The sequence below is a fragment of the Aedes aegypti genome, chromosome 2 (genome assembly GCF_002204515.2).
Source record: "Aedes aegypti strain LVP_AGWG chromosome 2, AaegL5.0 Primary Assembly, whole genome shotgun sequence".
Classification (NCBI taxonomy): domain Eukaryota; kingdom Metazoa; phylum Arthropoda; class Insecta; order Diptera; family Culicidae; genus Aedes; species Aedes aegypti.
The window spans coordinates 298,046,541-298,059,234 of record NC_035108.1 but is presented as its reverse complement, the minus strand read 5'-3'; the positions used below and the strand labels follow the sequence as shown (position 1 = coordinate 298,059,234).

The window sequence follows — 12,694 nt, the reverse complement described above, 5'->3', positions numbered from 1 at the left end:
TTATTAGTATCATTCCAAACATTACATTCATTATTTCTTATATCTAGGTGTTCTGTGTTATTAGACAACACTATCATCCTAATTTGGTAAAACAAATCTAAGATTTTATTAACATTTTGTTAACAACATATTACATTTCATTTGCCGTAGCAGTTCAGATTTTTTACAGGTGAGTTGATTTCACCTGCTTATAAGAGAAAAAAAAGTTTTTAATATACTTAACCTAACTTAACCTAAACATATAACGCATTAATCGTGGCAATAGAAGATTGTAACGATTTTTGCCTGAAATTATTGATTATTTTATTTGACACTAGTGGTCCCGGCAAACTTCGTTTTGCCATCAAGTAGGCTGTTGAAAACCGCTATGAATCGTCCCATACAAAATGTCAGTTCCGTTCACTCTCGTTTTTCCGACTTTCCCGATGAATATCCTAGAACTTTAATACACACAAACACGTCGGAACCCTTGACGAACAAAATGGAGAAAGAATTATACAAATCCGTTGACCAGCCATCCGTAAGCCATTTCGTGACATACAAACACCACTCCATTTTTATTTATATAGATTTGTTCCAATGTTTCAACATTGGATATCCTATGTAACTCATTGGTACTATACCAGGGAGGAAGCCTCAGAATCATTTTCAAAATTTTATTTTGAATTCTCTGCAGAGCTTTCTTCCTGATATTACAACAGCTAGTCCATATTGGTACAGCATACAACATGGCTGGCCTGAAAATTTGTTTGAATATCAAAAGCTTGTTCTTAAGACAAAGTTTTGATTTTCTATTAATAAGGGGATAGAGACATTTTACATATTTGTTACATTTGGCTTGAATGCCCTCAATGTGATTTTTGAAAGTTAAATTCTTATCTAGCATGAGTCCTAGATACTTAACTTCATCTGACCAATTTATTGGAACCCCTCTCATCGTGACAACATGTCTACTTGAAGGTTTCAAATAAAGAGCTTTTGGTTTATGTGGGAATATTATTAGTTGAGTTTTGGAAGCATTAGGAGAAATCTTCCATTTTTGCAAGTATGAAGAAAAAATATCCAAACTTTTTTGCAATCGACTACAGATGACACGCAGGCTTCGTCCTTTGGCGGAGAGGCCTGTGTCATCCGCAAACAAAGATTTTTGACATCCCTGAGGTAACTCAGGTAAGTCAGATGTGAAAATATTGTATAATATTGGTCCCAAAATGCTGCCTTGGGGAACACCAGCTCTTACAGGAAGTCTTTCAGATCTGGAGTGCTGATAATTAACCTGAAGTGTACGATTTGACAGATAACTTTGAATTATTCTAACAATGTATGTTGGAAAATTAAAATTTTTCAATTTTACAATCAAACCTTCATGCCAAACACTGTCGAATGCTTTTTCTATGTCTAGAAGAGCAAGACCAGTAGAGTAGCCTTCAGATTTGTTGGAACGGATCAAATTTGTTACACGTAAAAGTTGATGAGTGGTCGAATGTCCATGGCGGAATCCGAACTGTTCATTGGCAAAAATTGAATTCTCGTTGATGTGGGCCATCATTCTGTTCAAAATAACCTTTTCAAAAAGTTTACTGATGGAGGAAAGCAAACTGATTGGACGATAGCTAGAAGCTTCTGCAGGATTTTTGTCTGGTTTTAAAATTGGAACAACCTTAGCATTTTTCCATTTGTCAGGAAAATATGTTAATTGAAAACATTTGTTAAATATATCAACTAAAAATGATAAGCTACTTTCTGGAAGTTTCTTGATGAGGATGTAGAAAATTCCATCATCGCCAGGAGCTTTCATATTTTTGAATTTTTTAATAATAGTTCTCACTTCTTCCAAATCAGTCTCCCAGGCATTTTCGAAAACGTTCTCTTGATTGAGAATATTTTCGAACTCCTGAGTAACTTCATTTTTAATTGGACTAGTAAGCCCTAAATTAAAATTGTGCGCACTTTCAAACTGCATAGCAAGTTTTTGAGATTTTTCGCAATTAGTTAGTAATAATTTGTTTTCCTCTTTCAATGCCGGTATAGGCTTCTGAGGTTTTTTCAAGATTTTAGATAATTTCCAAAAGGGCTTAGAGCCGGGGTCCAATTGAGAAATTTTATTTTCAAAATTTTTGTTTCTTAAATCTGCAAAACGTTTCTTGATTTCTTTCTGCAAATCCTGCCATATAATTTTCATAGCAGGATCACGAGTGCGTTGAAATTGCCTTCTCCTCACGTTTTTAAGACGGATCAAGAGTTTAAGATCATCGTCTATAATCACGGATTCAAATTTTACTTCACATTTTGGAATTGCAATGTTTCTGGCTTCAACAATGGAATTTGTTAAAGTTTCAATTTTAGTTTCTAAAGAAATGTTAACTTCAAGATTAGAGTCAACATACGTTTCATATATATTCCAGTCGGCTCGTAAATAATTGAAAGTGGAGCTGATAGGATTGAGAATCGCTTCATGCGATATTTGAAATGTAACAGGGACATGATCAGAATCAAAATCAGCATGAGTAACTAATTGGCTACAAAGATGACTAGAGTCGGTTAAGACCAAGTCAATCGTAGATGGATTTCTAGAAGAGGAAAAACATGTAGGGCTATCAGGGTATTGAATTGAGAAATATCCTGAAGAGCACTCATCAAATAAAATTCTGCCGTTGGAATTACTTTGAGAATTATTCCATGACCGATGTTTGGCATTAAAGTCACCAATGACAAAAAATTTTGACTTATTGCGAGTTAATTTTCGCAAGTCAGTTTGAAGCCAATTAACTTGCTGTCCAGAGCATTGAAAAGGCAAATAGGCAGCTATGAAAGTATATTTACCAAACTGTGTTTCAACAGAAACACCTAAAGTTTCAAAAACTTTAGTTTCAAATGACGAAAACAGTTGATGTTTTATACGCCTATGAATGATGATTGCAACTCCCCCACATGCCCCATCAAGTCGATCATTACGATAAACAAAAAAGTTAGGATCTTTTTTAAATTTGGATCCAGGTTTTAAATAAGTTTCGGTAATAACTGCTATATGCACGTTATTAGCTGTAAGAAAATTAAACAGCTCGTCCTCTTTACCATTCAGAGAACGAGCATTCCAATTTAAAATATTTAAATTATTATTTGGATCCATTAGAAAAACGTAATCCAATAACAATTTTATTTGTAAATTTTACACCTACTTGGACTGCTTCGGAGTTCTGTTTGATCTTTCGACCTTGACACTTGCTTTTGCCGGGGCGAGCGACGAGGGCAGGATCAAACATGTCGCGCGTCGGTCTCGTAAGTGAAAAAGTGGCGTGATCGATGAGTTCGGTTGAAGAAAGTGAAAAAGTGCCGCGATCGGTTAGTTCTGTTTGATCTTTCGACCTTGACACTTGCTTTTGCCGGGGCGAGCGACGAGGGCAGGATCAAACATGTCGCGCGTTGGTCTAGTAAGTGAAAAAGTGGCGTGATCGGTGAGTTCGGTTGGAGTAACTGAAAAAGTGCCGCGATCGGTTAGTTCTGTTTGATCCTTCGACCTTGACGCTTGCTCCTGGGCAGTGCGTCAAGAAAGCCCGAACAGTTTTTTTTTTTAATTCTTTTTGGGTCGCGCGCTTATTTTTTTTCCTGAGTGCTTTTTTATAGCCGAGCAAACGAGTGAAGCCGAAAGTGGATTGTGGCTGCTCAGTCAAGGATAACGGATCAATTGGTGAGCTCGTTTCATGCTACTATTTCTAATCTATAAAATATGTATGACTGCACATTCAATCGTTACAATGGTGGGATGTAAATATGATTTTTCAACAAACTATGGATGGTTCGTCACTGTGAGTGTCGACACAAACTCTGATTCAGGATTTTTTTATGTTTAACTTTTTTTTCAGAACACCTCTTATATACCTTTATTTTTGTAATTAAAAAAAACTTTGAATGGTTCGACACTACAAGTGTAGACTTGCGAAAGGTTCACTTTATTCAACAAACTTTGGATGGTTCGCCACTGTAAGTGTCGGCATAAGAATAAGAGTGTTCTATGATGTCCCAACCAATTTTTTGTTTCTTTTCAAATGAGTAAAATATAATAACACATGCTTTCGTCCTGACAGCTGTAGGAATGTTACATTTAGGTATTTGTTCAACAAACTTTGAATGGTTCGTCACCTCAAGTGTCGGCATAATTTTCCTCTACATAGAAATTGTTCATATCAAATGAAAATATTATATTTACGTATAAGCATGTATATATCTCACAAATCATTGTTTATCATGGTCTAATCGCTTATCAAAGTGAATCCTATGACCCAACGATCCTCCCCATTAACAAACATCCCTCCCAGTAACCTTTGTGGAGATGCAGAGGCAAACACGGTCTCCAAAAAGCAAAGGTTACACACTAACATTCCTTCCCCCAATCCCACCTGACTGCAAGGACGTGGCCGGCGCCGTTATTGACCCTGTATAAATAGAGGCACTGAATTATGTACACTGAAGAAGATTATGGCCAATCCCAGCCGAACTTCTAGTTGATTCTTTGTGCATTTTCACTGACTTCGGTCAATTACGGAATAGCAACCATTGATATGTGTAGTCAGTCTAAGCTAAGCTAAGCTAAGCTTTACACCTACTTGGACTGCTTCAGTCATAGTGGTGGCTTTGAACATTGCATCAATCATTAGATTCAATTGTTCAGTTAGAAAATTAAAATCAGAGGCAGACATATCATCTGATGATTTCCCATTGGAATTTTCGGTAGACGAAGAAGCGGGGTAGGAGTTACCTGTGGCGGTAGGGTTTTTTCCATTTGATTTGAAACAAGTAGAATGGGTACTCATGGAACGAACAGGGGAAGAGTTCAAATTACCTGCTACGATATCGGCAAAGGATTTGCCGTGGGTAGATACATTCGAAATTGAAAGATTCGAACGGCTACCCGACGGATTAAAATTTGTTTGTGAATGAGCATGATTATGATCTTCCTGGTGGGTATGATTCCTAATCAAGCGATCGTTAACTGAAAAATGAGCATTGTTCGATACTCTACCAGGCAAATTCCGGAAACGACCGTTATCGTAACGGATATTATCCTTCATCTGCTTGGCACGAGCCTCAACAACTCTTTTGCGTGAAATGCATTCCCAAAAGTTAGCTTTGTGAGGGCCCTTGCAATTGGCGCATTGAAATTTTCTGGTATCTTCTTTCACAGGACAGTCGTCCTTAGCGTGAGAAGAACCTCCGCAAATCATGCATTTAGCATCCATGCGGCAATTTTTTGTACCATGACCCCACTTTTAGCACCGACGGCACTGAGTGGGGTTCTGGTAATTTCCTCCAGGTTTCTGGAAATGTTCCCACGTCACACGGACATCGAACATAAGTTTAGCTTTTTCTAAAGCTTTAATATTATTTAGTTCTTTTTTGTTAAAGTGAACTAAATAATATTCTTGAGAAAGCCCTTTCCGAACAATGCCAGATTGGGTTCTCTTTTTCATAATGATTACTTGGACTGGGGAAAATCCAAGTAAATCATTTATTCCATTTTTGATCTCTTCAGGTGACTTATAGTCACTTGAGAGACCTTTCAAGACGACTTTGAACAAACGTTCAGTTTTGTCGTCATAAGTAAAAAATTTGTGCTTCTTCTTTTCAAGATATCTGAGAAGAAGTTCGCGATCTTTAAGAGTTTCCGGCAAAACGCGACAGTCTCCTTTCTTTGCGATTTGGAAGGAAACCTTGATTCCCCTAATGGAGTTCAAGATCTCCTGCCTAAATCCCCCAAATTCAGAACAACTGACCACGATAGGCGGCACTCTTTGCTTCCTCACTTGAATCAAAGAGCCTGGGCTAGAGGCTGCTTCGATTTGGTGTTCGGAAAATTTGTCTAGAGTATCGAACTGATTGCTCATTTCAATACAATTATTCATTTCACCCTTGGAAGAAACTTCGCATTCCGGGGAAGCATCCTTTCTTCCATTCTTGCCACGTGTAGTGACAGTTTTAAAACCCACTTTTTTGGAAGGAAGTCGTGAATTCAGAGATTCACCCTTCCTTTTGTTAGTTGTTGATACCATGTTTAGTTAATAAACGAGAAAGACGTGACCTTCGAGAGGTTTTTTCCCTAGACGGTGTCCAAGAAGGATTACCACCACTAGCTTTCGCCAACGGGTCCAACGAAAAATCGAAGGCACGGGTCCAAACAAGGATCGTAAAGGGATCAATAGTAGAAAAAATAGTACTGAAAAGTACTGTTTAAGTAGCACTGAAAAGTACCGTTTTTAATTTTAGCACTGAAAAGTACTGTTTGTGTAGCACTGAAAAGTACTGTTTTATTGCTTTAGGTAGTTTTTAAGAAAACTTCCAAGAGCAGAGAGAATTCGTGTACGCACAGCACGAAGGTACGATGCGCACTGAATCGAGTTGCAATGTGGTTGAGTTGCACCCTACGTATCATCTAACAACGAAAACATGGTCTAGCAACAGTTTGTTTGTTTGAATGGTGTTTCTCATATGTTGCGCGGAAGTTTTTACAAAAAGTTTAGATTATTTCAGGCGTGGTCTAATTTCGACAGTAATGAACTTGTATTCCGAAGGGTGCAGTCAAGTTAAAAGCAACAAGCTTTGATTAATGGGCCATGTGGTCGCTTTTATAGTGCATTGGCGAAGCAATTGTTCGAAGAGCTTGTGGAGTAGTGACTAGAGGAGAAGTTTGGTGATCTTGAGGTCGGAAGTTTGGTTCTCGTTCATATTTTTGTTTTCATTTTTTTTCTCTCAAGTATTTTGCCACAAATAAGCAATTTCGATATAACTTAAATATGTTGCAAACAGACTCCACCTCTTGCGCTTTTTGCGTTGCTGTTCAGTGCAATTGAAAGTCATATTTTCAACCATTGACAACTTGGATTAGTTTCAAGAGATCATTTTATTCTTGAGTTGAAACAAACTGTGCTGCTTGGGTTTGCTAGTGTGTGCATGAAACTAATCGAATAATTTCCAAATTGTGAAAACCTTGGAAGAAAGTTTTAGAATGAGCCAATGGACGCAGTTACCTCGCTAAGCGGGGCAAGTGGGACACATCCAGTTTCATGCGTCAATCCACATCAGTAAGTCAACCATTACAGGATTGATAAGTCATAGATTTTTAATTTTAAGTACATATTTGATGAACATAAGGGATCAACCATAAAATACGTTACGTTTTAGGAAGAAACCCTTTATATAATAGTATGTTCCCTCACATCTAATATTAACTGAAAATTCCTTAATGGAATAGTTTTCCATCACTACTTAATTTGGTAGAAATAACAAATAAAGCTCAAATATCATAGAAAAGTAATCGTTCTCATGATGCATTTCAAATTTCAGCTGTGTGTTTGTTCAATTTTGAAGTTGTATTTCAAAAATAAAAAAATAATTAAAAAATAAAGAATAATAACACTTTTCTTCTCCCTCTTATGCAATAACGTAATTTGAGGTTGATCTTTTTTGATAAAAATCATTTGTTTGAATGTTTCAGTGCTATTTTCTAGAAAAATGTATGAAACGTGTACGAAAAGTTTTGATTCTGGTTTTTGTTTTGATAGTGGGACCTTACCCCAGGTTCAAATATATTTTGGGGTAAGATAGACCATCGAAAATTTCATATGAAATGAAAACAAAATACTGGTTTATCGTTAGCAGCTAGTAATAATACTAAAATTATAGCTTACTGATGGAAATTCGATTTCAAACACATTTATATGTTGCGAGTCAATGCAAGACGTGAAACGTGTCACAATTTGTCATGCAAGTTGAAAATGGCGCTGAACTGACAACTGTTACATTAACCACATGGTAATAAAAATAACAATATGTTTAGTACTATGTATTTGTCATTGTATCTTCAACTTTCTAGAAGAATACCGCCATGAAATACTTTTCCTAGTTGAGCTATGACGAAACGCCCCACTTACCCCGGATTCTCACTTGTCTCGGGGTACCTTATATTTTCTTCATACTTGCAGAAATGGAAGATTTCTCCTAATGCTTCCAAAACTCAACTAATAATATTCCCACATAAACCAAAAGCTCTTTATTTGAAACCTTCAAGTAGACATGTTGTCACGATGAGAGGGGTTCCAATAAATTAGTCAGGGCATTCAATCCAAATGTAATAAATATGGAAAATGTCTGTATCCCCTTATTAATAGAAAATCAAAACTTTGTCTTAAGAACAAGCTTTTGATATTCAAACAAATTTTCAGGCCAGCCATGTTGTATGCTGTACCAATAAGGACTAGCTGTTGTTGCAGAGAATTCAAAATAAAATTTTGAAAATGATTCTGAGGCTTCCTCTCTGGTATAGTACCAATGAGTTACATAGAATATCCAATGTTGAAACATTGGAACAAATGTAAAAAAAAAAAAATAATAATTTCAGGCAAAAATCGTTACAATCTTCTATTGCCACGATTAATGCGTTAAGTGTTTAGGTTAAGTTAGGTTATGTATATTAAAACGTTTTTTTTCTCTTATCAACTCACCTGTAAAAAATCTGAACTGATAGGCAAATGAAATGTAATATGTTGTTAACAAAATGTTAATAAAATCTTAGATTTGTGTTACCAAATTAGGATGATAGTGTTGTCTAATAACACAGAATACCTAGATATAAGAAATAATGAATGTAATGTTTGAAATGATACTAATAAATAAATTAAAAAAAAACTGTTTTCGTCATTTGAAACTAAATTTTTTGAAACTTTAGGTGTTTCAGTTGAAACACAACTTGGTAAATATACTTTCATAGCTGCCTATTTGCCTTTCCAATGCTCTGGGCAACAAGTTAATTTGCTACAAACTGACTTGCAAAAAATGACTCGCAATAAGTCAAAAATTTTTGTCATTGGTGAATTTAATGCCAAACATCAGTCATCCCGATCAACCAGTCAGTGATTTTCGATAGCGATCGATACCGATTCGTTTTGAATCGTTGGCGATCGCCATCGTTGGACAAAGATTTATAAAGAAATCGGAAAACTGGTTGGTCGGGATGGAATAATTATCAAAGTAATTCCAACGGCAGAATTTTATTTGATGAGTGCTCTTCAGGATATTTCTCAATTCAATACCCTGATACCCCTACATGTTTTTCCTCTTCTAGAAATCCATCTACGTAATTTGGTCTAAACCAACTCTAGTCATCTTTGTAGCCAACTGATTACTCATGCTGATTTTGATTCTGATCATGTCCCTGTTACATTTCAAATATCCCATGAAGCGATTCTCAATCCTATCAGCTCCACTTTTAATTATTTTCGTGCCGACTGGAATATATATATGAAACATATATTGACTCTAATCTTAATGTTAATATTTCTATACAAAAAAAAACTTGATATTAACAATGCTCTTGAAACTTTGAAAAATTCCACTGTTGAAGCCAGAAGCATTGCAATTCCAAAAATTTGAATCCGTGATTATAGACGATGATCTTAAACTCTTGATCCGCCTTAAAAACGTGAGGAGAAGGCAATTTCAACGCACTCGCGATCCTGCTATGAAAATTATATGGTAGAATTTGCAGAGAGAAATCAAGAAACGTTTTGCACAATTAAGAAACAAAAATTTTGAAAATAAGCTTTCTCAATTGGACCCTGGCTCTATGCCCTTTTGGAAATTATCTAAAATCTTGAAAAAACCTCAGAAGCCAAAACCGGCATTAAGAGAGGAATACAAATTATTACTAACTAATTGCGAAAAAGCTCAAAAACTTACTATGCAGTTTGAAATTGCGCACAATTTTAATTTAGGACTTACTAGTCCAACTGACAATCAAGTTACTCAGGACTTCGAAAATATTCTCAATCAAGAGAACGTTTTCGAAAATGCCTGGGAGACTGATTTGGAAGAAGTGAGAACTGTTATTAAAAAAATCAAAAATTTCAAAGCTTCTGGCGATGATGGAATTTTATACATCCTCATCAAGAAACTTGTAGAAAGTAGCTTATTATTTTAAGTTGATATATTTAACTTTTTTTTTTTCAATTAACATATTTTCCTGACAAATGGAAAAATGCTAAGGTTGTACCAATTTTAAAACCAGACAAAAATCCTGCAGAAGCTTCTAGCTATCGTCCAATCAGTTTGCTTTCTTCCATCAGTAAACTTTTTGAAAAGGTCATTTTGAACAGAATGATGGTCTATTGGACTATTACACTGTCACAGTTTCTAAGACTATCCCTCCCCCAAATGATGGACGTCATTTTTGAATGACCTCAAGTAGCTGTGAGGATTATTATAAGTGAGGAGTGATTTCACTGCATAGTATAAAGTGACCAGACGTCCCGGATTATGCGGGACAGTCCCGGATTTAAGCAACCTGTCCCGCATCACCAAGCGTCCCGGAAAACGTCCCGGATTGTGGGGATTACACAAAAACTTTGTACTTGAAACTATTATCAGAATCCCAACAAAATTAGGATAAAATATGAAATTTTCACAAAATTCACAAGACTTTTTCACAATATTTCAGCCGGAGTCTTGACAAAATACTAATAACGCGAATTTTTTCATGACACTGTTAAGAAACCCTTTTATGCTTTTGTTCAGAATCTACTTTTGATTTCCAATTGTTACAATTGTTTTCAAAATGGTTTTTCTATTCCTGCAATGATTTTGATCGTACTGAAGTCTGCATTCTTGGGATTTTATTTGGTAAATTAAATCACCGTGTCTACTCATAATTCTTCTAGATTCTTTCTTGGATTATATTCAGTCTAAAATACTAACAAGAATTCAGTTCGAAACACCATACATTTTTGCTTCAATATCTCTGGTATTGAAGGCTTACAAAATTCTGATTGCAACTCATTGAAAATTCTGGTTCGAAAATATCACGTGATCCAGACCTAAATTTAATCTTATTTTGTCATTTTTTATCTATTAAATATTCAATATTAACTCTTTCAAAACAGATTATGGAAATCCAACTAAATATTAGAAAACACATATGAAATTTTGAGCAAAAGTGCAAATCAGAAAATGCCTGTTTAATGAAAAACTTCATAAAAAATAGCTTAAAAATCCAAATTCTATTATTTTATTACTTTAAAAAAACTAATAAGAATGTGCATACAATGCTCGTTTGATTTTGGCACTGTTAATCTCATTGATTCTGTGGGCCCTTTTGAGACATACCTCGTTCAAAATAGGTAAATTCAATTCGTGGTCATTATTACGGTGATAAAAGTTTTAATGGAATCAACCGTTCGATTTTGGCACGTTTCAATTCAGGGAACAAGAAAATTTTTGTCATGTTGGTAAAATCGAACCGACCTTGTACTTTTCAGTATTTCTTGCAATAATTTTCAGAAGTTTACCATTTTTGTCCCGCATTGAAGCCAATCACATCTGGTCACTTTAGCATAGTACATTCAATGTAGTGAATATGCTATGCAATTCCGCCTACGATTTTTGAAAGTTTTTATACTATGTTATGCTACCTACATGGCGGTAATTTTTTCATTACTGAAAAGAATTTGACTGGTGTTAGCTAGTAATGGAGCTTGACGAAGTGTGAAGCGGTAACTCAGCACAGACAATACTAGAATACGCAAAATTCTATTTAGTACCCCAATTCATTACGTTAATTGTGGTTTCAGTGTTTTACATATCTAAGTTAATATATCTAACATAATTACAAATCTAATCCTATATTATTTTAAATGCCTTTCCGTATATTTTTCCAGCAAACGCTCAGTGAATGGCGTACCGTATTTTGGGTCGCTTTCTGGGTCCTCAATGTCACGAATGTCATCTACATCCTGTTCGGATCAGGAAAAATTCAGTCATGGAACGATCTTTCGGACGAATCCGATGATAACCAAGCCTCAACGTGACTTCTGTAATAAAAAAATCGAAATATAAGTTATTTTCTGTTAACTGTTCATTCTGACGACAATCGCCGCCATGCAATCGCAAAACGCCTGAATTCATATCGCACCGCAACACACCACGGCTTGAGTGCGAATCGCGTGCCGATAAAGACTTCGAGTGAGAAGTAAGCAATACAAAATCGTATCTCGTCCGGAAAAATACCAACCCGGGGCTGCGTTCCTGTTCGATCGTTGTGTTTAAATTTCACATAAAGCACACCAAGTGAGTTGTCGTCGTCGGCAATCGTTGTTGCAATTTTGCGATCGCGTCACATGCGGCGAGATTTAAAATTTTAACACAAAAACACTCATTTCACACAGTTTTCGCTTCCGGACCCACGCGACTCGATTTCGGTTCCCACCCAGTTGTCTCACACCTTTTTGCATCCGAGTCGTCACGGTTACAGAGAGTATATCCCATTTCCAGTGCGGACCCCCGCTCTCTTATATGAAAAAGAACGTGTCCGCGTCTGTCCTGTTGGAATTGAAACTGGCGAACGAGGCCACATGGGAAATGTTCATGTGACTGTGGTAACAGGAGCGAATGCCAGCGCTTTCCGAGAGTTTCGTTCGAGTTCTTCATTCAGTCGTTTCGTTTCGCTCGCTTTTTGTGCCTTTGTGCTCAAGCTAGTGGGGGTCGTTCGTAAACCACGCGAATCGTGTTTTGACCAATATCTAACTGTAACCTTTAAACATAATTATTTATATGTTCTACATGCATACCAGTCAATCGATGTGAATGTTTTCTGGTTTATGGACGACCCCTAGTAGTGGGTGGATGGTATTTGTTTTTGTTGTCGCTTGTC

General features: G+C 36.2%; 1 protein-coding gene and 1 long non-coding RNA gene across 2 annotated transcripts in view; one reads left to right on the top strand and one right to left on the bottom strand.

Moving 5' to 3' along the window:
• LOC5571676 (sialin) overlaps window positions 1–11,895 on the top strand; it is a 28,174-nt gene extending 16,279 nt beyond the window's left edge. The window contains exon 5 of the mRNA XM_001653713.2: window positions 11,703–11,895. Within this exon, the coding sequence (XP_001653763.1) occupies window positions 11,703–11,852 (150 nt within the window). The 3' untranslated portion in view covers window positions 11,853–11,895. The remainder of the gene's footprint in view (window positions 1–11,702) is intronic.
• LOC110676676 lies at window positions 11,573–12,449 on the bottom strand. Its single transcript, XR_002500620.1, has 2 exons — window positions 12,056–12,449; window positions 11,573–11,855 (listed from the first exon to the last, which is right to left on the bottom strand). It is a non-coding gene; the product is annotated as an uncharacterized LOC110676676 (long non-coding RNA).
• Window positions 12,450–12,694: the final 245 nt, after the last annotated feature.